At 44.0% G+C, this 24374-nt stretch overlaps 1 protein-coding gene across 1 annotated transcript in view; it reads left to right on the top strand.

The window, feature by feature from the left end:
* RET (ret proto-oncogene) overlaps nt 1–24374 on the top strand; it is a 148388-nt gene that overhangs the window by 108699 nt on the left and 15315 nt on the right. Inside the window, exons 9-15 of the mRNA XM_077259378.1 lie at nt 8414–8524; nt 9630–9743; nt 10009–10265; nt 12133–12280; nt 12964–13071; nt 14512–14726; nt 23864–23986. Coding sequence (XP_077115493.1) covers nt 8414–8524; nt 9630–9743; nt 10009–10265; nt 12133–12280; nt 12964–13071; nt 14512–14726; nt 23864–23986 — 1076 coding nt within the window. The remainder of the gene's footprint in view (nt 1–8413; nt 8525–9629; nt 9744–10008; nt 10266–12132; nt 12281–12963; nt 13072–14511; nt 14727–23863; nt 23987–24374) is intronic.

Genomic DNA, 24374 nt, shown 5'->3' with positions numbered 1-24374 from the left:
TGACCTGCTCTCTAATCTGAGCTGCTGTTAACCTGCAATTTCTGAGGCTGGTGACTCGGATAAACTTATCCTCAGAAGCAGAGGTGACTCTTGGTCTTCCTTTCCTGGGGCGGTCCTCATGTGAGCCAGTTTCTTTGAAAGTGTCCCCAAGTGCAGTGGCAAAAACCATCAAGCGCTACAGTTTTCCCAATTTTTCAGACTGACTGACGTTCATTTCTTAAAGTAATGATGGCTAGAGTTGAGCGACTTTTACTTTTTTCGGATCGAGTCGGGTTTCACGAAACCTGACTTTTGTAAAAAGTCTGGTCGGGTGAAATCGGCTGATTATTGCGAAAAGTCGGGGGCCGACTGAAACACGAAACCCAGTATGCCTCCCCCACATGATTAAGGAACCTGCACTTTCACCTGCACCTTCCTCTTTGTCCCAGTGTAAGGTGGTATAGTATGCTGACTTTCAGCAGGGTCAGATTCTGGCAGTGTAGAGTGCAAGGGGAATGTAGTGGTCTGGGTCAATGTACCAGCAGACTCATCTAGCAGTGGCTTGGCAATGGGCAGGATGAGGAGGAAACACAGATATAGGCCCAAATAAGAAAGTGGGCTAAATGCAATTCAAATGTGGTAACAGGACTAAACAGGCGGCATTGCTTTGTTCAGTGGAGGACAACTGTAATGAGTGGCAGACAGTTAGTAGGCCCAAATAATAAAGTGGGCTAAATGTTTGCCAAAAAATTGTTCATAAATAAACAGGTGGCATAGCTAGGTACAGGGGTGGGCTCCTCTGCTGAGTAGCAGACAGTGGTAGTAGGTGCAAAGTATTAACTGGTCTAAATGGAGGCCAGGGCCCCTGTATATTTTAACTATCATCTATCATTTCAACAAATTTGTGTTGGCAGTGCCATTAACGGATTTAACAGCACAGACTACACAGTGGTGAAGCAGGGAGAGGTAAGTATTGCAAGTGGTAGAGCACTGTTCGAGCTGAGGGGGAACACTCTCTCGTGGGCGGTGGTACTGGCACAGGGACCCTCATATTACGACGGTGTGTCTGACGTTGGTTTTGCACCACCACCGTCAGAGACACTTCATTGTACTATGAGGGACCCTGTGCCAGTGCCGTCGCCCAAGAGTTGGCCCACCCACCTGTCCAGGCAAACGGCACTCACACGGGAGCTTGCGCCAGGTGGTGACCACGGCCCTGTGGGGGGAGTCAGCCCATTTAGGGAGGTATAAAAATGGCCTATGGTGGACATTCAGCAGCTGCAAATGGAGGAATTGGAGAAGTCAGTAAGAGGAGGCCAAAAGCAAGACATTTTTAAGGCAAGCTACGTGTCAGCAAGGGAAGGTGGGGCCAAATAATTTGAAATCCATGATTGGTTCATTTTAATGAAGGTTAGATCATCAACATTCTAGGTAGCCAGACGTGTCCTTTTTTCGGTCAGTATTGAACCAGCAGCACTGAAGACTCTTTCTGATAGCACACTAGAAGCAGGGCAAGCGAGCTCCTGTAATGCATATTCTGCCAATTCAGGCCAGGTGTCTATTTTAGATGCCCAGTAATTAAAGGGGAATGACCTGTGAGGGAGAACATCGATAAGGTAGGAAAAGTAGTTCGTAACCATACTGGACAAATGCTGTCTCCTGTCACTTTGAATCGATGCAGCAGTACCTGTCGTGTCAACTGTCATTGTGAAATCACTCCATAACCTGGTCATAAAACCCCTCTGTCCAACGCCACTTCGGATTTGTGCACCTCTAACACCTCTGCCATGTTGCCCCCTACAGCTCGTGTGAGAACCATCACCGCCGCTGTGTGCTGGGAATGCCTGAACCAAACGGTCTACAAGAGTTGCTTGTTTGGTAGCCAATATTTGCTCAAGGTTCTCATGTGGCATGATATTTTGTAATTTTCCTTTATATCGTGAATCCAGGAGGCAGGCCAACCAGTAATCGTCATCGGTCATCATTTTGATAATGTGGGGGTCCCTTTTTAGGATACGCAAGGCATACTCAGCCATGTGGGCCAATGTTCCAGGTGTCCATTCACTGCTTGTGCTGGGTTGAGGAGCACTTTCTTGCAAATCAACATCACTTGTGTCCCGCAAAAACCCTGTACCTGACCTTGCAACGCCACCAGTTTCTATTGCCCCCTGTGAAGCATCCTCCTCCCATAAATATTCATCCCCATCCTCCTCCTCCTCCTCTTCCTCCTCCTCCTCTGCCACCTCGTCCAGGAGAGTTCCCTGATCAGACAATGGCTGACTGTCATCAAGGCTTCCCTCCTCCTCGGCTGCAGACGCCTGCTCCTTAATGTGCGTCAAACTTTGCATCAGCAGACGCATAAGTGGGATGCTCATGCTTATGATGGCGTCGTCTGCACTTACCAGCCATGTGCATTCCTCAAAACACTGAAGGACTTGACGGAGGTCTTGTAGCTTCGACCACTGCACACCAGACATCTCCGTGTCTGCCATCCAAGTGCCTGCCCGTGTATGTGTATCCTCCCACAAATTAATTACAGCACGCCTCTGTTCGCACAGCCTCTGAAGCATGTGCAGTGTGGAGTTCCACCTTGTTGCAACGTCGATTATTAGGCGGTGCTGTGGAAGATTCAGCGATCGCTGATGGTTCAGCATACGGCTGGAGTGTACGGGCGACCGGCGGATGTGCGAGCAAAGTCTTCGCACCTTCAGGAGCAGGGCTGGTAACTCCGGATAATTTTTGAGGAAGCACTGCACCACCAGGTTCAAGGTGTGAGCCAGGCAAGGTATGTGTTTCAGTTCTGAAAGGGCTATGGCAGCCATAAAATTCCTTCCGTTATCACTGACTACCTTGCCTGCCTCAAGATGTACACTGCCCAGTAGTGTTGAGCGATACCGTCCGATACTTGAAAGTATCGGTATCGGAAAGTATCGGCCGATACCGGCAAAATATCGGATCCAATCCGATACCGATACCCGATACCAATACAAGTCAATGGGACTCATGTATCGGACGGTATTCCTGATGGTTCCCAGGGTCTGAAGGAGAGGAAACTCTCCTTCAGGCCCTGGGAACCATATAAATGTGTAAAAGAAAGAATTAAAATAAAAAATATCGCTATACTCACCTGTCCGACGCAGCCGGGACTTCAGCGAGGGAACCGGCAGCGTTGTTTGTTTAAAATTCGCGCTATTACTTGGTTACGTGAATTCCCGGCTTGTGATTGGTCAGGTCGGCCATGTTGCCGGGACGCGGACCAATCACAGCAAGCCGTGACGAAATTACGTCACGGCTTGCTGTGATTGGTCCGCGTCCCGGCAATATGGCCGCCCTGACCAATCACAAGCCGTGACGTCACGGGAGGCTGGACACGCGCTCATTTTAAAATGGGCGCGTGTCCAGCCTCCCGTGACGTCACGGCTTGTGATTGGTTGCGCCGCGGTCAACCAATCACAAGCCGGGAGGCTGGACGCGCTCATTTTAAAATGGGCGCGTGTCCAGCCTCCCGTGACGTCACGGCTTGTGATTGGTTGCGCCGCGGTCAACCAATCACAAGCCGGGAGGCTGGACGCGCTCATTTTAAAATGGGCGCGTGTCCAGCCTCCCGTGACGTCACAGCTTGTGATTGGTTGCGCCGCGGTCAACCAATCACAAGCCGGGAGGCTGGACGCGCTCATTTTAAAATGGGCGCGTGTCCAGCCTCCCGTGACGTCACGGCTTGTGATTGGTCAGGGCGGCCATATTGCCGGGACGCGGACCAATCACAGCAAGCCGTGACGTAATTTCGTCACGGCTTGCTGTGATTGGTCCGCGTCCCGGCAACGTGGCCGACCTGACCAATCACAAGCCGGGAATTCACGTAACCAAGTAATAGCGCGAATTTTAAACAAACAACGCTGCCGGTTCCCTCGCTGAAGTCCCGGCTGCGTCGGAGAGGTGAGTATAGCGATATTTTTTATTTTAATTCTCTCTTTTACACATTTTAACATTAATGTTGTTGCGATACCCGATACCACAAGAGTATCGGAATCCCGGTATCGGAATTCCGATACAGCAAGTATCGGCCGATACCCGATACTTGCAGCATCGGAATGCTCAACACTACTGCCCAGCCATGACTGAGTTTCTTGCTGCAAGTACTCGGCCAGTACCTCCGCGGTGTCTGTTGTCGCCCAAACACTTGATTTGTAACACAGCCTGCTGACGCTTACCACTAGCTGTTGGATAATGAGACACCTCGTGTGCAACACTGGCAGCTGCGGATGGAGTGGTCGTGCGACTGCGCTCTGTGGACGAGCTTTCGCTTCTGGAGGAGGAGGAGGAGGAGGAGGGGTGGCAAACGCCTACAGCCAACTGTTTCCTGTACCGTGGGCTAGGCAGAACTGTCCCACTATGGCTGTCTCCTGTGGACCCTGCATCCACCACATTAACCCAGTGCACTGTGATGGACACGTAACGTCCCTGGCCATGCCTACTGGTCCATGCATCTGTTGTGAGGTGCACCTTTCCACTGACTGATTGCCTCAGTGCATGGACAACACGGTCTTTGACATGCTGGTGGAGGGCTGGGATGGCTTTTCTCGCAAAGAAGTGCCAACTGGGTAGGTCATAGTGTGGTACTGCATAGGCCATCAGGTCTTTGAAAGCTTCGCTTTCAACCAACCGGTAGGGCATCATCTCTAACGAGATTAGTATAGCAATGTGGGCGTTCAAACCCTGTGTACGCGGATGAGAGGATGAGTACTTTCTTTTCCTAACGAGAGTCTCTTGTAGGGTGAGCTGGACTGGAGAGCTGCATATGGTGGAACTAGCGGTGGTGGTGGTGGACATGGCGGATTGAGAGAGGGTTGGTGATGGTGTTCTTGATGTTGGCCTACATACAGTGTTTCCTACCAATAACCTTGTGATTCACTGACTGCTTTGGCCTTGCGACGATACCTCCATGTTTGCTGCTGGTGGTGTCCTAAACGGTGGGCTTACAGTGAGGGAAGCAATGTAGCGTTGCTTACTACCTTCATTCTGAGCAGGTGCACCAACGGTACGGGACGTTTGGTAGTTAGTCCAGGCTTGCAAGTGCATGCTGGTTAAATGTCTAAGCATGCACGTTGTATTTAAATTTTGAAGATTCTTCCCTCTGCTAAAGTTCTTTGAGCATTTCTTACAGATAACTTTTGACTGTTCATTCGGATCTTGGTTAAAAAATGCCACACTACACTCTTCCTACTATGGAATACCTTTGCAGGCATTGCACGCTGTGCTACTTTCACCGGATGGCCATGCTGTCCTAAAACTGTTTTTTTGTTATTGACAAACGTTTTTGGCCTGATACGGGCCTGCCAGATGACAGCTGTTGCGATGTAGATGGCTGTTGCGGATCATCCTCCTCCGCTTCTGAGCTACTGGCAGCGGCACCCTCTTCCCCCAATGGCTGCCAATCTGGGTCAACAACTGGGTCATCTATCACCTCCTCTTCAATGTCATGTGCACCTTCCTCTGTGTCACCGTGTAAGGTGCTATAGCGTTCGGGACGGGGCACCATAGTCTCATCAGGGTCAGATTGTGGTTCAGTACACTGCGAGGGCAATGTAGTGATCTGAGTCAATGGAACAGCATAATAATCTAGCTGTGGCTGTGCATCAGTGCACTCCATGTCCGATTCATCTTGTAATGGGCAGTTAACAATTTCCCTTTCTAACCCAGGCACGGTATATGTAAAGAGCTCCATGGAGTAACCTGCAGTGTCGCCTGACGCATCCTTCACTTTTGGTTTGGGTGAAGGACACAAGGAAACGTCTTGTTCCTGACCGGGAGCATCCACTGACGACTCACTGCTTTTATATTTGGAACTTTTTGATGAGGAGGCGAAAGAGCTAGAGGCTGAGTCAGCAAGGAAAGCCAAAACTTTTTCCTGCTGCTCTGGCTTTAAAAGCTGTTTTCCTACTCCCAGATAAGGGATCCTTCGAGGCCTTGTGTAGCCAGATGATGACGCTGGCTCAACACCTCCAGCCTTAGGTGCTATTGTGCTTTTGCCACTATCACCAGATGCACCACCACCACCACCATCAGTACCAGCTGGCAACCACCGCCCACGGGCTCTTCCACGAGACTTCCTCATTTTTTGGAAAATCTAACCAAAATAACAACCGTTATATGGTACTGTAAAACAAGGTAGAAGGTGTATATAAACTTGTTGAGAATTTAAATCTCCCTTTTTTTGTTGGGAGACTGAACCAAAACTCAGGCCCTGTGCATAACACAACACAATGTAAGTGGCAGAAAGTGGCTGGAAGATATATGAAAAAATACAAGGACTGTAGTACAATTTCAATCTCCCTACAATGATCTCAGGACAAGTATGCCAGCAATAAAAAGGACTGCTGCACACAAGTGTGGACAAATAAACAAGATAACTGCAGAAAGGAGCAACAGGATTTTTGCTTTTAAAAAAGCAGTTGGTTTGCACAGCAGCGTGCAAACAGCAATGCAGCTATCAGGGAGCCTAATAAGCTACAGAGCTGATGCAGATATAGCCTCCACTGTCCCTGCAAAAAAAAAAGGTGGTGTTGGACACTGGAAATCACTACAGCACAAGCAGTTTGGGGGTTAATCTTCCCTCCCTAACTATATCCCTTCTTCTGATGAAGCTGCAGCAACCTCTCCCTATGCTAAGATCGGCAGAAGTAAGATGGCGGTCGGCGTGCTCGCCCCTTTATCGCCCATGTGATGCCGCAGAAAGCAAGCCAATCACTGTCATGCCCTTCTCTTAAGATGGTGGGGACTGAGACCTATGTCATCACGCTGCCCACACTCTGTGTCCTCCTTCATTGGCTGAAAAATGGCGCTGAAAGCGTCATAAGAAACGCGACTTTGGCGCGAAGATCGCCGGCCGCATGGCCGATCCCACACTAGGATCGGGTGGGGTTTCATGAAACCCGACTTTGCCGAAAGTCGGCGATTTTTGAATTTGTCCGATCCGTTTCGCTCAACCCTAATGATGGCCACTTGTTTTTCTTAGCTGCTTTTGTCTTGCCATAATACAAATTGTAACAGTCTATTCAGTAGGACTATCAGTTGTGCATCCACCAGACTTTTGCACAACACAACTGATGGTCCCAACCCCATTTATAAGGCAAGCAATCCCACTTATTAAACCTGATAGGGCACACCTTTGAAGTGAAAACCATTCCCGGTGACTACCTTTTGAAGCTCATCAAGAGAATGCCAAGAGTGTGCAAAGCAGTCATCAAAGCAAAAGGTGGATACTTTGAAGAACCTAGAATATAAGACAAATATATAATTCCACATGTGTTAATTCATAGTTTTGATGCCTTCAGTTTGGATGCACAATTTTCATAGTCTTGAAAATACAGAAAAATCTTTAAATGAGGTGTGTCCAAACTTTCGGTCTGCACTGTGTGTGTGTATATGTATATGTGTGTATGTGTGTATATATATATATATATATATATATATATATATATATATATATATATATATATATATATATTAGTCAGATGTAGATGTTTATATAAAAATAATCTAAAAATGGAAATAAAAACAGTTGGCCATAACAGTAGAAAAGAAGTGATAATTGCAGGAAACTTAAAATAATTTCAAGGTATGATCAGAATTTTTCTTTTAAACTCCTGAAAGTCAGTTGGAAACAGATTATTTGCATTGCATGTCTACAGGCTTTCCAAACTACAGCAATATACGTGTATGGCTAGGGTCACAAGACAGTATAAAACATTTTCATTCACAATAGTGCTGTCATTTTTTTTTTTTCTCACTCGTTAACCGTGTGCTGTCAGCTTTGTTTTTTTTTACAGCAGCAGCTATTAATCTCTTACAGGACCATTTACCGTTTCCTATGCTACAGAGTTGTAAAGTATCAGTAAAAATCGGATGCTACACTCTGGCTCCCTATGGCATTTGATTTTTTCTGACATCCATCCTGTTTCAGAGTGAATTCGTGCATGCTTCGAATTTTTTTTTTTTTCAGTCAGATTCTGTCAGTAAAAAAAAAACAAAAAACCCTCCCATTGAATAACATTGATCAGTGTGCTGTCCAGTTAAAAAATCAGATAGCACTTCTAGAGCAAACTACCTCATGTGTTTGTTAGGAAAGAATACAGACCACTACGTCCTCCCATTGCATGCCCACCCCATTCTCTCAGAACATTCTGTTATCAGTCATTATCAGCATACAAACCTTTTCCATTTAATATTCATAAAATACGAAAACACTTATTAATTGTGTACAATCCTCTTCTTATAACCCACCTACTTGAGGTGTTTAAAAAAAAAAAAAAAGTCTTTGTTTAAAAGAGATGTCTGTAATTTGTTCGTATTGCCTCATCTGCATTGTGCACAGTATTGGAATATGGGATGATTGTCTATTCTCCACTAATATTGTCCTTTCTTCATTTTAAAGGGATCACTAAAAACTATTCTACTTGTACACCAAGTATCCTTACGTGCCCTGATGGGATTTGTGATGCTGTGGAGAAGAAAGACTCTAAAATCTGTCCCCAGGATTGCACAAGTGCGTCTTTTATTATTTTACATACTTTTCTCTCAGTTTGACAGAATAGTAAACTGGGCCTTGAATAACTTTCTTGGTGTCGGCTAAAAACCTCATTCTCATCTTCAGGGTTTAAATGAAGCAGGTAGAGAAATGCTGGTTAGTATGGCCATAGGTTGTGCCCAACTAATCTATAATAGACCCTATACTGCCCTCCATTGCCGCCATCAGTAGAGTCCAAGACTACTGCTTCTGCCCATCTCACTACAGGAAAGAGGTTGTCTGAATGCCTACCCTATCTGAAGAGAAGAATACAACCATTCAGCCTAACATTTATAGCTGAAGTGATCGTCATATCTCTTAAAGCATGTGGCATATGGAGTTATGTTGCCATGAATTGTAACGTTCTTCATTAACATTGCATTGGCCTTCTCAAGGGAGCACAAACTTCCCTTTCAAAGACAATTTCATGGGGCAGTAATACCATATCTCCTCTGTTTTTTATTTTAGTTATAAAAAAAATGGCACGTTAAGTCTGCCTCAATAGAATCCCTTGAAATCGGGGTACCACAGCCATAATATGGATCACAATTATCTAGAACAAATCTTATGTGGAACACTAAAGAGTGTTACAACTAGATGAATGGATTGCTTTGCGCAACCCCAGACCATAGTCTAGGGCCAGCTCTGCCTGTGGACAGAAGGTGCACAAATTTTCTTATCCTCGGGAACCCAGGCTGGGCTTATGACTAGCTGGGCTGGTGAGACATGATTTGTGCTCAGTAGGGGTGGTGGCTCGCCAGGTTGGCGAATCAAATGCTGCATCAGGGAACTTGGAAACTCAGTAAATTTGCACAGTTCCTGTCCATAGCTGGAGAGCATTGACCTGGACCATGGATCGGGGTTGCACAAAGCAATCCATTCATCTGTGGTCCCTAACTCCCTACTGTAGACATTACCATTTAAAGTGTCTTTATTGTACTAGAGTGTTATTATTCTTTGACATAAATTAACTGATAGACTTTCACCTTTACGGCTCAGTCATGTCTCCCTCCATTATCAACCTTTTACAGAAAATCTAATGCAGCTGTCTAACCTGAGGGTTTTGTTTCTCTTTGGGATTCAGAATTGGCAATCATAGGCGGACATGATCCAGGAGTTCCTGGAATAAAAGCAGGTCATGGCACCTGTTACTGCATCCTCCCTGAAAAATGCTACTGTGAAAAGGATATTGAGGAGGGTAAGAAACTTTCTCTAAATATACAGGCAATTTTAAAACATAAATGCAAGTTGTGGTATTGATCCTGAATTGCACCCTATGTATTGGAGCAGAGCTGGATTCCATGCAAACTTTATAGCTGAAATTTGCCAGCATTCTTCCAGGCTCAATTTGCATGGATAGACTTATAAAATTACAGATACATGGCTTTATTACAATAAATATGTGGTTAAAAAAAACCTTGGAAAATAAATTGGTTTACAAATATATCCGGTTTCTTTTACAGTTCAGTTGTGTGATGACGCCTGCAAGACTGTTATCGCTTGTGGAGTCTTCCTGTCCTTTATCATCTCCGTGCTGTTGTCCTCATACTTTATTCACCGATACCACAAAAACTCACCAAAACCCCCTATAGCTTCTGCTGAGATGACTTTCCGCCGACCAGCTCAATCTTACCCAATCAGCTACTCCTCAACAAATGCCCGGCGACCATCTCTAGATTCCATGGAGAATCAAGTCTCAGTGGATACATTTAAAATACCAGTAGGTTTCTTAGCCCTATATTATATAGTCTCTAGACTTTTAGATAATCATAAATAGCTTGTTTAAAGGGTTATTCTCAGAAACAAAAGGATAAGAGGTAAGCTTTCACACCTCCGCATCATTAACGACTGGGAATTGCTGGGTAGTCTAGAGGGACCTGGCTCCCAGACATTCTGAAATGTAGAGGCAGTGACAGGTAATTTAAACAAGTTTCTTTTAATTAACAATGGCTCATGTGTGCTGGTATAACAAAAAAAAAACACAAGTGGCATACTGCTAATGGCAGCAGACCATGTGGATTCTGTAAGACCTGTGAGTTGGGGAAACCTGGTGATGAACGCTACCTCCTCTCACTCAGCTGCTCGATTTTCAATATCCATCCTCAGAATGCAGATATAGTGGAATACAGTAGTGAAACAGGATGTGCACCAGGAATTGGCTGGTAGCCATCCTGCAGGTGCTCACACTATAATAAATGCCTATCCGCTACAAGCTGAAGACATTAACTATATGCGCACGTTCCCTTTTTAAGAGTAGGGCTGTCGGAAACTACGGTGCGCAGACCAAGAAGTAGAAGGAGCATGCTGGGGAACCATGCTGTCGGGTGGGCAGTAAGCCGGCATCCTTGCATGGACACCATAAAGGGCCGCAGGAAATAGTGCTACAAAAACCTTTTTAATTTAAAGACCAAAGAAAAATTTTGGCTATAATATTCTGATTGGACCTTTTGGAGAACTTCCAGAAAAGTTGTGTGATTCTGAGTCACTTCTCACGAACAAACCATGAGTCAGGTTTAGTCAAGGAGTCCGAGGGCAAGAGCCAGGAGGTTACATCCTAAATAGAGGGAAGAGTCAAAGGCTTAGACAGGTAACTGTCTGAGGTCACAATATCAGGAGGAAAATAGATCAGAGCAAAGGGGCTTGGCAAAATGGATGGTTATAATGAAGTCCAGAATCAGGTGGCAAAAACGTTCCACAAAGAAAGCCCAGAGAGATAAACCACACGGCTAAATCTACGTCTGGCAGAAATCTGGGACTGAACACCTGAAGGCCGCCCAGCACCTCCCAGTCTCAGATTGGACAGCTGAGCTGTCAGTGAACACACTGACGGATCAGCACGGCCCTGCATCAGATTGAATGGCTGAGATGTCAGCAACTGCATCCCAGACACACTGAGAGGTGGAATTATGACAGGTTGCAAATCTAGAGGTCAATGTTAATATGTTTTTATTGGAAAATATTGTGGTACAGTATATTTATTTTCATATGCATTTTTTTAATTTACATGTCCACAAAGTTCAATCAAGGGATGAAGGAGGATAATTAAATCTCCCTCTTCTATTTTAATGTCTTTGCTGCTTTACAAATAAGCATCAGTGTACCATATTTTGCGGATTATAAAACCATAAGAATGCACCCGAAATTGTGGGGAGGTCATTTGCGATGGAGTGGGGTCCCAGAGGCATGGTCGCTCTGCTGCAGGAAGCTAGCAGTGGCGGCAGGAGTGAGGCGATGCTTCTGAGATCTGTCTGCGCATGTGCTGAATCATTTTCCCAAAGTCCACCGCAGTAAAAACGATGGCAAGTGTGGGGACTCCGCCGACATATTGTGACAGTCCAGGGCCCACCAAAGTCTCACACCGCCGAACATCCCCTACAACTAGCTCGGGGGCCCGGGCATCGCCCTACTTCTTTCACCACTGCAAGCTTCCTGCAGCACCGAGCCTCCCGCCTGGGATCCTGCCCCACTGCAATCGCCCTCCCCAATAAGCTTCATTCGGATTATAAAGTGAAAAAATTGAAAAGTACGGTATTTACTAAAAGGTAAGAATTTCCAAATTGATTTACTTTCTCTTTTTTCATTTACAGGAAGATCCAAAGTGGGAATTTCCAAGGAAAAACTTGGTTCTGGGTAAAACTCTTGGTGAAGGAGAGTTTGGTAAAGTGGTTAAGGCAACAGCATTTCGGTTGAAAGGGAAAGCTGGTTACACTACAGTGGCTGTCAAAATGTTAAAAGGTAAGACTAGAAAATTGTCACATTTTTGCACATAAAAACAATTACATAATCTGTCCCCACAACCAACCATTTTTTTCCTCTTGTAGTATCAAATGCCAGGGATTTTGACATATTGTTTGTACAATATTAATTTTGGCCAATGATACAATGGCGGCCGTGATGCAAAGTGACCCTGACAACCTGCTAAGCTTGAAGCCAAACTTAATGAGTTAAATCTACTGAGGCCATACAGTGCTTATTAACTGTATGATACTAATACATGAAAATAATATTGGCATGTACAATGATTGTTCTTTGTTAAATGACTTTCCTTACATTCCCAAAACTCAGAGCCCTGATAGGAACACTCTTCTAAAGTGCTTGGAGGTCTTGTGATTCTCTCCTAATATCAGATTTTAGGTGGAATAAAGATTGGGTAATTTGGATTTTGATATTCTCTGTTCTAAGGAAAAATTTTCTATCCCATTATGGGTACCTTTTTGCATTATAGTACCTGCAAATGTTCCTTCTATGGCAGGGGCTTTTACTGAAATCTAGAGAAGTCCAGGTGGGAATTTTTTTGGTCAAACATTCCCAATGTAATATGTTTACTTTTTAATTTGAGGAGGAGGGAATTGATCCTCATCCTGAAAAAATTGTAAAAAAGAATTAAAACTAAATTTGGTCCTCATGTCTTTACACAGAAAGTGCCTCCCAAAGTGAATTACGGGATCTTCTTTCTGAATTTAACCTCTTGAAGCAGGTTAATCATCCACATGTCATAAAGTTGTATGGGGCTTGTACACAAGATGGTAAGTACATCCCACCATACATATATCCCAGGATATCATTCTTCAGTTGGATAGATCAGTCTAATGTTGTCATATTGCAGTGGCTAACTATTAATTCTGTACATTACAGATCTTCAACAAGCTTAGTTACTGTACGTGCTGCTTATAACAAAAAACAAGCTTAGTTACTGTACGTGCTGCTTATAACAAAAATTAGGAATACTAAAAGTAATCTGCATTTTTATCTATTTATATAATTGCCTTGTAATGTTTTCATTTCCTGTTCTGTCCAGATGTCACCGTATCCCAGAATTCCAAGCAGAGGAAGTTCACTGACCGCCATATTGGGACACCCAAGTGATGGTTGTCTCAATATGGAAACTGCTGCTGGTATCAACCTATTGCGCGGTACCACCAGCGGAACACCGTCGCACCACACACACACACACACACACACACACACACCCTCACTCGGCTTCTTGCACAATACCACCAGCGGAACACCGTCGCGAACACGCCGCCGCCGGGATCAGCCGAATGATTCACTGATTGCTGCCATCTTTGTACAGGAGGAGTGCATGCGCAGTTTTAATGTGACCGCTGCTATCTGTCTGCACAAAGATGGCGGCTGTCTGATTTACTGCACCGGCGCGAATTACACGCAGGTGCAGCGAATCATTCGGCTGATCCCAGCTGCAGATGTGCGACATTTCTACAAGCAGAGGAAGCCGGTCACATTAAAGGGGTTTCCCACGAACAAAAGTTCATTTTAAAAATTGACTGTCTGACTGTGTACGGAGCATACCTCATCTCCTCGGCAGGGGAGGAAGCAAAAGATAATACTGACATTACAGCAAGGGATCACAGTGGATTCATTTTGTGAGGTAAAATATTTCACTGACTGTTTTTAAAAAATATTTTACCTCACAAAATGTATCCTCTACGATCTCCTGCTGTAATGTCAGCATTTTGCTTCCTCCCCTGCCCCCAGGAGCTGTGGTATGTTCGGTACACTGTCAGACACAGACCATTTTTAAAATGAACTTTTGTTCATGGGAAAACCCCTTTAAAAAGCAAATATCAATGCCAACATGGCTCCTCATAAAAAGTACGCCAATGACAATGAAAGGAAAGCAGCAAAGGCACAACGCCAAAGACAACAAAGGGCAAATGAGACTCTTGAAGAGCAACAGCATCGCTGGGACAAAAACAATGCATATAAGCGTAGGCGTCAAGCACATGAGTCCCCTGATGCAAAAGTCATTAGATTATCACAGGATGTCATTAGGCAACAACAGCGCCGTATGCCTGCCCCCATCGTGACATTACCGCCCTCCTGATGCGATAGCATCGGCCCTCCTTCTAGTGGTAGAATAAAATAGGTAGATGATTGGAAAACTACTGTATAGTTTTATCTTCTCTAATATTTTCTGATTGTTTTTTTCCCCATGTTTGATTCAGGCCCCCTCTATCTCATAGTAGAATACGCAAAGTACGGTTCATTACGTAGCTTCCTAAGGGAAAGTCGCAAAGTAGGACCAAGTTCTGTAGGCAGTGACTCAAATCGGAATTCCAGCTACTTGGAAAATCCCGATGAAAGAGCGCTGACCATGGGAGACCTCATTTCCTTTGCATGGCAAATATCCAGAGGAATGCAATATTTGGCAGAAATGAAGGTATGTAAAACTGTTGTACATTATGCATATGTAATTATTCTATATTATGTGAATTGGTTACTGTCTGATATCAATGTTTTCTAGAGGTAGTGGCCGATTCATCAAACGGGCTATTCCAGTTTTCTTGTTTTAATCTTTTTTTTGTTATTTTTTTTATGTTACAAACCTTTTGAGCATTATTGTGACATTTTTTGTGTGTTTTTATGTCATGGATAGATTTTCTTACTTTTTAAAAAGAGAGATGAGTTCCACCAGGAGCAGTTTGGCTGAGCTTTCCCAACAAACTTCAGTGAATGCCACAAAAATGTTTTTGTGCCATGGTGCTTGAGAGCTGAAAGATGCGCCAAATTCATTAAGACTGGGGTATGGTCAGGCCACAATGTTTACTTTAAAAACACACATTCAGAACTTCCTTTATCCTGTATCACACAACCTTATCCACTGTGAGCCAAAGATCAAAAGTACCTATTGATTCCAACAGGAATACTCATTTGTAATCGTAAATAATATTTTATTACTTTTATTCTCAATCTGATGGGTTTCCAACAAAACCCCATATTTGGATTATGTAGATGAAATACATTCTGAATTTCAAGAGCTTTTTGGGATTTCACAAAATCTGCCAATTTGAATAAGAAAAATAACATTTAAAAATAAAGAAATAATCACTTGGCATTGTGTAACCCGCTGCTCCAGCGCCACAACACTGGTAGATAGTCCCAACTGGTTTGACAGTGAGCAAATGTCCCAGCTATGTCACTGGACCACTGCAGCCAATTACTAGCCTAACATCCAAAAGTGACAGTGATTGGACAGAGCATGATCCATGCAGGACTGAAAAGGAGCACAGAAGCAGCAGTGCTGGAGTGGCACTGGATTCAATAAGTAATTGTCATTTATATTGCTTTTTTCATAGCTTTACTTACTTTATTTCAGATTTATTTAACCCCTTAGTGACGGAGCCAAATTTTTGAAATCTGACCGGTGTCACTTTATGTGGTAATAACTCTGGAACGCTTCAACAAAGCCCAGTGATTTTGAGATTGTTTTTTTGTGACACATTGTACTTTATGATAATGGTAAATTTAGGTTGATATGTTTTGTGTTTATTTGTAAAAAAAATTCCGAAATTTGAAAAAAATGTAAAAAAATTAGCAATTTTCAAACTTTGAATGATTATCCCTTTAATCCCGATAGTCATACCACAGCAAAACATTAATAAATAACATTTCCCAAACGTCTGCTTTACATCAGCACCATTTGCAAAATGTTATTTTATTTTATTAGCATTTTAGGAGGTTTAAAAATGTTGCAGCAATTAAAAAATTTTTCAAGGAAATTTACAAAATGTATTTTTTTAGGGACCTATCCATGTTTGAAGTGAATTGGGGGGTCCTATATATAGGGAAACCCCCAAACGTGATACAATTTTAAAACAGCACCCCATGACATATTGAAAACTGCAGTCAGGTAGTTTGTTAACCCTTCAGGTGATTTTCAGGAATTTATGCAAAGTGGCATGAGAAAAATGAAAATGTGTATTTTTACCACTTAAATGTCACTAACTTCTGAACAGATTACTACAGCCGTCAGACTCTAAAGCCGCTATTTGGTTGTGAACTGCCATGGCAAACATCAGGACCACACAATATTGATCTGAGACCACCAATTGGGATAAAGAGGAAGCCCCCACACTCTGTTAACCATTTATAATGATGTAGTCACTACTGGCAGCAGAATCTAAGGGGTTAAATAGATTTGGATGGTGCAAACACTGATCATGGCTGATGCAGCAAGTTGTCAGCTATAGTGTCCAGTCGACAGGTGCTGGATTGTCACCTGTATGGGGATATGAGTCTCATATCTCAGGTCAGTTAAAAGGCGTATTGGCGGTCACTAAGGGGTTAAATCCCAGAAAACTGTACAGAGGAGAATGGAGTGAATGGAATGGAAGTAAACATGATAAATACCATTAAGGTCCAGCTGAAAAAGTGAAAACAAAGTTACAAATCTGTCCGGTATAAAGTTATGAGCTTCTATCTTAGGGCTCTTTCAGACATCAGTGTGTCCGGTGTGTGTGGTGACAGTTTTCACATGTAGCGGAGACACTTACAAATGTAGAACCATTCAAGTGAATGGGTCTGTACACATCCAGAATACATTGATGTGTCCGTTTAACAGCAGCACTGGCTACAAAACGTCCCACACATGTGCACGCTGATGACACGTGGATGACATCTGTGTGCCGTCAGTGTGACATATACCGGCGCCTTGGAAGCAGCGGTACTGTTAGCGCTGTTCCCCAGCACCAGGTGCTGAAGACAATTCTCATCATTCTTCCCTGCTTGTGCTGCGATCAGCGCTAGCAGAGGAAGTGTTGAGTTGTATTCAACTGATAATGAGAGCAGGCAGCGGCTGATGGGACTGCTACTCCCATCAGCCTACACCTGCTGCCGCTAATAACAGTGAGAGCAGGAGCCAGCTAATGGGAGTATTCATCAGCAAGTGCCTGTGCTATAAATAATAAAAAACAGCATCAGTTCCCCAGTGTTTTTAATAACCAGCCAGGCAAAACTGACAGACAGCTGCTGGCTGTAACCCTCAGCTGTCTGCTTCAGCAAGGCTGATTATCAAGAATAGAAGTTTCCCCACTCTGTTTTTTTAAATAAATAGCTTTAAACTGCTTGGGGTGCCCCCATTTTTTACAAACAGCCTTGCTAAAGCAGACAGTTGGCTGCTGGTATTCCCAGGCTGGTAAGGGGTAATGGATATTGCCCCCCAGTCTGAGAATAGCTGTCTGGAGTCACCTAGAAAATGCACATCTATTAGATGTGCCAATTCTGGCGCTTTGCCCTGCTCTCCCCACTTGCGCTGTGGGAAAAGCCGGGCAAAAAATAACAAACACAGTTAAACTCACCTAACGCCCATGCCATTGAAGCCCTCGTCTCTTGTAATAAAACAAACATAAAAAACATCCATATCCCTCACATGTTTGTCGATCAGTCACATGCCGTAATCCATGTCTGGGCATAAATGGTTTTTAATCTGGACGGTGCCAGGATGTGACCATTCAGACTGAGGACCACTGAGGAATGAGCTGCTGCGAGCTCAGCCTTAGTGACTAGCAGTGACCCCCTTGAAGTTACCATGGGTCACTGAGGCTGTGTTCCTGGGCTGAACTGTGGTGACCTCAGCACTGTGAGAAAAAAGTCAGTGAATTTCTCACGGTGATCTGCATTGAACTAGCTGACTTTTTCTCACAGCGCTGAGGTCACCGCAATTCAGCCCGGCCGGGAACTTGGCCTCAGTAACCTCCAGTAACATTTATTTATTTATAGCACAGTCGGTGGCAGAATACTCCCATTAGCCACCTCCTGCTCTCATGGTTATCAGTTGAATACAACTCTCAACATTTTCGCCTGCTCGTGCTGATCACAGCACGAGCAGGGAACAATGATGCAAGCTGTCTTCAGCAACGGGGAACAGAGCTTACTGTACCCCTGCTCCCCAGGCGCAGGTACATGTGATACTGTTGCAGCACACGGTTGCCCCACACATGCCACAAATATTACACACACAGACACCTATCTCCGGTACTGGTTTTCCCAGTACCAGAAATATCCAAAAATGTGAAAGTCCTAAGGCTGTGCACACGTTGAGTGTTTGCTTGCAGAAATTTCTGCAAAGTTTCTGCATCTCTTGGCAGGAAAAACACTGCAGCAAAAATGCGCGTTGTATGCGTTGCTGCATTAATTTTTGTACAGCAGTGAAGGCTTTTTTGAACTACAGTAAATAAAGAAATTTTTTAAAGTTTTGTGATGTAATTTCTTGGCTCAACACCACCTTTTTTATGCTGATGCAGTGTGGCATCAGGGTAATGGGATTAGGGCAGCAGCTGTCATTGACAAGTAGCTCTGTTCTTAAGGCTGAGTCACACATAACGATATCGTTAACGATATCGTTGCAACGTCACACTTTTGGTGACGTAAGCAACGATCCCGCTAATGATCTCGTTATGTGTGACAGCGACCAACGATCAGGCCCCTGCTGGGAGATCGTTGGTCGATGGGAATGATCAGGACCTTTTTTTGGTCGCTGATCACTCGCTGTCACACACGCCGATCCAGCGATGTGTTCACTTGTAACCAGGGTAAATATCGGGTTACTAAGCGCAGGGCCGCGCTTAGTAACCCGATATTTACCCTGGTTACCATTGTAAAAGTTAAAAAAAAAAAAAACAGTACATACTCGCATTCTGATGTCTGTCACGTCCCCCGGCATCCACAGGGTTGACTGTGTCAGCGCTGGCTGTAAAGCAGAGCACAGCGGTGACGTCACCACTGTGCTCTGCTTTACGGCCGGCGCTGACACATTCTGTGCAGGGAAGCTCTCGGCAGCAGCGCGTACATTACCAGCGCTCCTGCCGAAAGCAGTTTTAACCCTGTGGACGCCGGGGGACGTGACAGACATCAGAATGCGAGTATGTACTGTTTTTTTTTTTTTTACTTTTACAATGGTAACCAGGGTAAATATCAGGTTACTAAGCGCGGCCCTGCACTTAGTAACCCGATGTTTACCCTGGTTACCCGGATGCTGCAGGGGGACTTCGGCATCGTTGAAACTGTCTTCAACGATGCCGAAGTCGTTCCCCTGATCGTTTCTCGCTGGAGAGAGAGCTGTCTGTGTGACAGCTCCCCAGCGACCACACAACGACTTACCAACGATCACGGCCAGGTCGTATCGCTGGTCGTGATCGTCGGTAAGTCGTTTAGTGTAACGGTACCTTTAGTAATGAAAAGGTGTCAGCCTGACACCCCCATTACTAAGCCGATAAGTAAACACAAACACACAAACCTACACCCACATTGTCACCAGATTATGTAGGAGCGTTAATAGAACGAACGTACATAGGCTGTAACCAGACAGCAACTGTTAATTTTAAAGATAAAAAAATGCTTGGGCTCCCGCATAATTTTAATAACCAGCAGAGGGAAAAACAATGGCTTGGGGCAGAAATTTATAGCCTGGGAAGGGAGTAATACCCATGGAGCTTCCCAGGCTATTAATATCAGCTCATAGCTGTATACTTAGCCATTATTGGCTATTAAAATGGGGGAGCCCCCAAAAAATGACATGGGGTACCCCTATAATAATATATCAATAGAAAAATACAGGGGCCAAAGGCCCAGTCAGCTCACCAACAGACCACAGGAGCACGTGAACCCGTCCTGACCCAGACGTAGCAGCAGCTTGAAGATGTAAGAAATGTGAAGATTGTTCCAGCTCCTTTTCAATTCATCATGGCCATGATGAAGATCTTTGATCGAAACGCGTAGCTATTAGCAGGTTTTTGTCGCTGTTCACATTCCCTTTTGTGCAGGGATGATTTTTAAGGATATGGATCAATAAAGGACTATTAATTGAAAAGGAGCTGGAACAATCTTCACAATTCTTACGTCTTCAATACCCCTATAATAACCTGCAAAAGCTATGCAGACAGCTGCGGCCTGATATTAATCGCCTAGGAAGGGGCCATGGATATTGGCCCCTCCCAGACTACAAACATCAGCTCTCAGCCACCGCAGAAAAGGTGCATCTATAAGATACGCCGATTCTGGTGCTTAGCCTCGCTTTTACCACTTGCACTGTAGCGGTGGCAAGTGAGGTTCATATTTGTGGGGTTGATGTCATCTTTGTATTGTCAGGTGACATCAAGCCCACAAGTTAGTAATGGATAGGCAGCGTGTATAAGACACCTATCCATTAGTAACTCCATAGTGAAATTGTATAAAAACACAGACACCCAGAATAAAGTCCTTTATTTGAAAGAATGACACAGACTCCTTTAATAATCTTAATTAAACCATACTCACCAAACGCCAAATCCACCGACGCCAATGTCTCCTGCAACAAAAATAAAATAATAAACCACAATAACCCTCACCTGTCCGCAGAGAAGATAATCCATAATGTCCCATGACAATCCTTATGACTTTGAGAGCAGTCACATAAGTGATGTGACTGCTCTCAAAGACAGGCGACAATACACTGACAGGAGGTAATCGCTCCCGCAGTGTATCACTGAGCTGTCGTTAGAGAATACACTAGAGTTCATCATCAGCTGATCAGCTCCGGTGATCTCCCTTACAGCACCACTACTGTGTGGGAAAGTTCTCACGCAGCGGTGTCATAAGTGAGAGCACCAAAGCTGATTAACTCTGGTGAACTCTCACGGTGGCTCAGTGATACACTGACAGGAGGTAATCATTCCCGCAGTGTATTGCCTGTGGCCAAATCTCCTGATGTGACTTTTCTAAATGTGAGTTCAAAAAAGGAACAGCATCCCATCCAGGTGATGAAAGATTAAAAGAGCTTTATTTTGCCATGATGCAACTTTTCGACCATTATAGGTCTTTATCAAGCATGTACAAAACATAAAATGGCAGCCTTATATAGTGTGGTGGCACATGCACACCAATCACTCACAATGTACTGCCCACTTTGCTTAAATACAAAATATACACATAATATATCATTACATTTCTAAACACCATATTCCCAATATATAATCAAAATCGATTTTACATGAAACAAAACAAAGAATTTTGCAAAAAAAAAAAATCAGTATCAGAAAAACAACCAGTCACATACAGATCAAGGAATGTTGTTATAGAAAACAAATCCCAATCAGGACTCACCCCCTTGTTTATGTATCTAACCAATCATTGCCCACAATATCCTTGGCTCTCAAACCGGCTAATCAGTGCTACTTACACTACCACATGATTAAGTTACATGACCGCTAGCCGGGACAGTGATCCAAGTTCCAGCACACTCAGGGGAACAAGCGTCCTATTGTTCCCATGGTGATAATAATAATAATATTATTATTATTATTATTATTATTATTCTAGCGCCATTTATTCCATGGCGCTTTACATGTGAGGAGAGTTATACATAATAAAAACAAATATAATATAATCACCTAGCAACAACTATATAAAACTACTCATTTAAAAGGCGACATTATGCACACTAATATATATGTTCCCAATGAACAATAACCCCAGACAAATCTATGACGATGGACGTACATATCTGTAGCTCTGATCGAAATACAAAATTATGATTTATACAGCGTATATAGCCAATAGATGCAGATCTACCCATCCGGACCTGACCTCGCCTGCATACTTAACAAAATCCCACACTGTCTGCCTGCCATCTCGGCCTTCTTTTCCGCTCGCTTTCTAAACCTGAACGTGGACAAAACAGAATTCATCATCTTTCCCCCATCTCACTCTACCCCTCCACCAGACCTATCCATCAATGTCAATGGCTGCTCACTTTCCCCAGTCCCACATGCCTGGTGCCTCGGGGTGATCATCGACTCTGCCTTCAATTTCAAGCCACATATCCAAGCCCTTGCCTCCTTCTGCTGTCTCAAACTCAAAAATATTTACCGGACCCGCTCATTCCTTGACCTTGACACCACAAAAACACTAGTGCATGCCCTTATCATCTCCCACCTTGACTATTGCAACCTCCTACTCTCTGGCCTCCTCTCTAGCACCACTCCAATCCATCCTACACTCTGCTGCCCGACTAAGCCACCTATCTCCCCCTATTCCCCAGCTTCTCCCCTATGCCAAGCCCTTCACTGGCTTCCTATCACCCAGAGACTCCAGTTCAAAACCCTTGCAATGACATACAAAGCCATCCACAACCTGTCTCCTCCATACATCTGTGACATGGTCTCCCGGTACTTACCTATGCGCAACCTCCGATCCTCTCAAGATCTCCTTCTCTACTCCCTTCTCATCTCTTCTTTCCACAACCACATCCAAGACTTCTCCCGTGCTTCCCCCATACTCTGGATCTCTCTACCCCAACACATCAAACTCTCACCTACTATTGAAACCTTCAAAAAGAACTTGAAGACTCACCTCTTCCGACAAGCCTACAGCCTGCAGTGATCCTTAACCTACTGAACCGCCACACAACCAGCTCTACCTTCTCCTAGTGTATCCTCACCCATCCCCTGCAGACTGTGAGCCCTCGCGGGCAGGGTCCTCTCTCCTTATGTACCTGTGTGCCTTGTATTTTGCTCATGTTTAATGTATTTGTCTATATTTGCCCCTTTCTTCACATGTAAAGCACCATGGAATAAATGGCGCTATAAAAATTAATAATAATAATAATAATATGCATGGTATTTCTGCACAAAATTTTTTATCTTTATTATCACATGACCATCAGGAGAGAAAAAAGAGGGGCATGGATGCCTCCGCATGCATCATTTTGACGCTGCTCCGACCACAACAAAATGCAACATGTTGTGTTCAGCGCAGCACCAAAGCGACGCATGCGGAGGCATCTCCATACATCCGTATGGCCTGCATACCCAATGTTGAAGATAGGTACGCAGGAGGCATGCCGACGTAGGCAGAGCTGAATGGAAGAGGTGTGGCAGTAGGCGGGGCTTAACGGAGGAACTACGCAGCCCTCCGCAGCTCTGCCCAACGCAAGTGTGAAACGAGCCTTAGAGTTACATTCCCTCTTACCTGGTACCAGTATAATTTGACATGACTGCAGAGCTATCTTCAATCAGCCCATTCTGTGGACATGCGAGATTTAGGCAAATTCTGCCAAAGACTTCCAATTTTGGGGCATCAAATATTTAACCCCTAGATGAGGTGGCGCACTAAATTGCTTTCATATGACAAACTTGTGGTTTGCATAAGGGGGAAAAAGCTTTAGGAATGTAAGAAATAGATATTCCCACGCTTTCTCCAGCACGTGTAGAAGTTTTGTATGGTACCAACAATGGAGGCGCTGGCGCAATCCTAACTCTATATACTGGTATTAGAAAATGTCTCCTGTGCTCTTGTGGCATAACAGACATGTGGGGAAAAGTAAAGAAGTCCAAAGGTTTTGTACGTTTTCTGTTCCTATGTGGCACAAAAGGAAAGACAGGAGAAACCCTCTCCCATTCCTGTATGTGCCCCCCGGCAGGAGGGAAAGCCAAGCATTTGGAGTGATGTTGAATGGTTATCTAAACGAATATGTTGCTTTTATTACAATCTTGTGATATATTTTATCTAGTAAATCTAGCTAAATACTTCTTATTTTACCAGCTTGTTCACCGAGATCTGGCAGCCCGAAATGTCCTTGTGGCAGAAGGTCGTAAAATGAAAATATCTGACTTTGGTCTCTCTCGTGATGTTTATGAAGAGGATTCATATGTAAAGAGAAGCAAGGTAATTCCATTACCACTCCTACAATAATTCACTTTTCTGGGCTACAAATAAGGGGTCTTTACATACAGTAGCCCAGGACTATGCACAAAACGATTGCAGATCTGATTTTTATGCTCTGATGACATAATTACAGACTGGTCAACAAATAATGGCATACCAAGTGGAATGGTTGTGATTTTCATATTTTCCTCTGTATCACCTGGTATATGCTGATTATTTTAATGCATGTAGCATAAATATTCAGCCATAAGTGTGGATAAAGTTATAAGGCAGAGATTAATTTATTGGATTCCTCTTGTCTGTTGTAAATCTTGCATATATCTACAATTCATGTGTATTTGAAGGAAAGGGTAACAAGTGATTCTCCAAAATATAGAATGCTGATACT

Source organism: Ranitomeya variabilis, chromosome 4, assembly GCF_051348905.1.
Source record: "Ranitomeya variabilis isolate aRanVar5 chromosome 4, aRanVar5.hap1, whole genome shotgun sequence".
NCBI classification, from domain to species: Eukaryota; Metazoa; Chordata; class Amphibia; order Anura; family Dendrobatidae; genus Ranitomeya; species Ranitomeya variabilis.
Note: the sequence above shows the minus strand (reverse complement) of the source record. Positions and strands in the feature narration are given on the sequence as shown.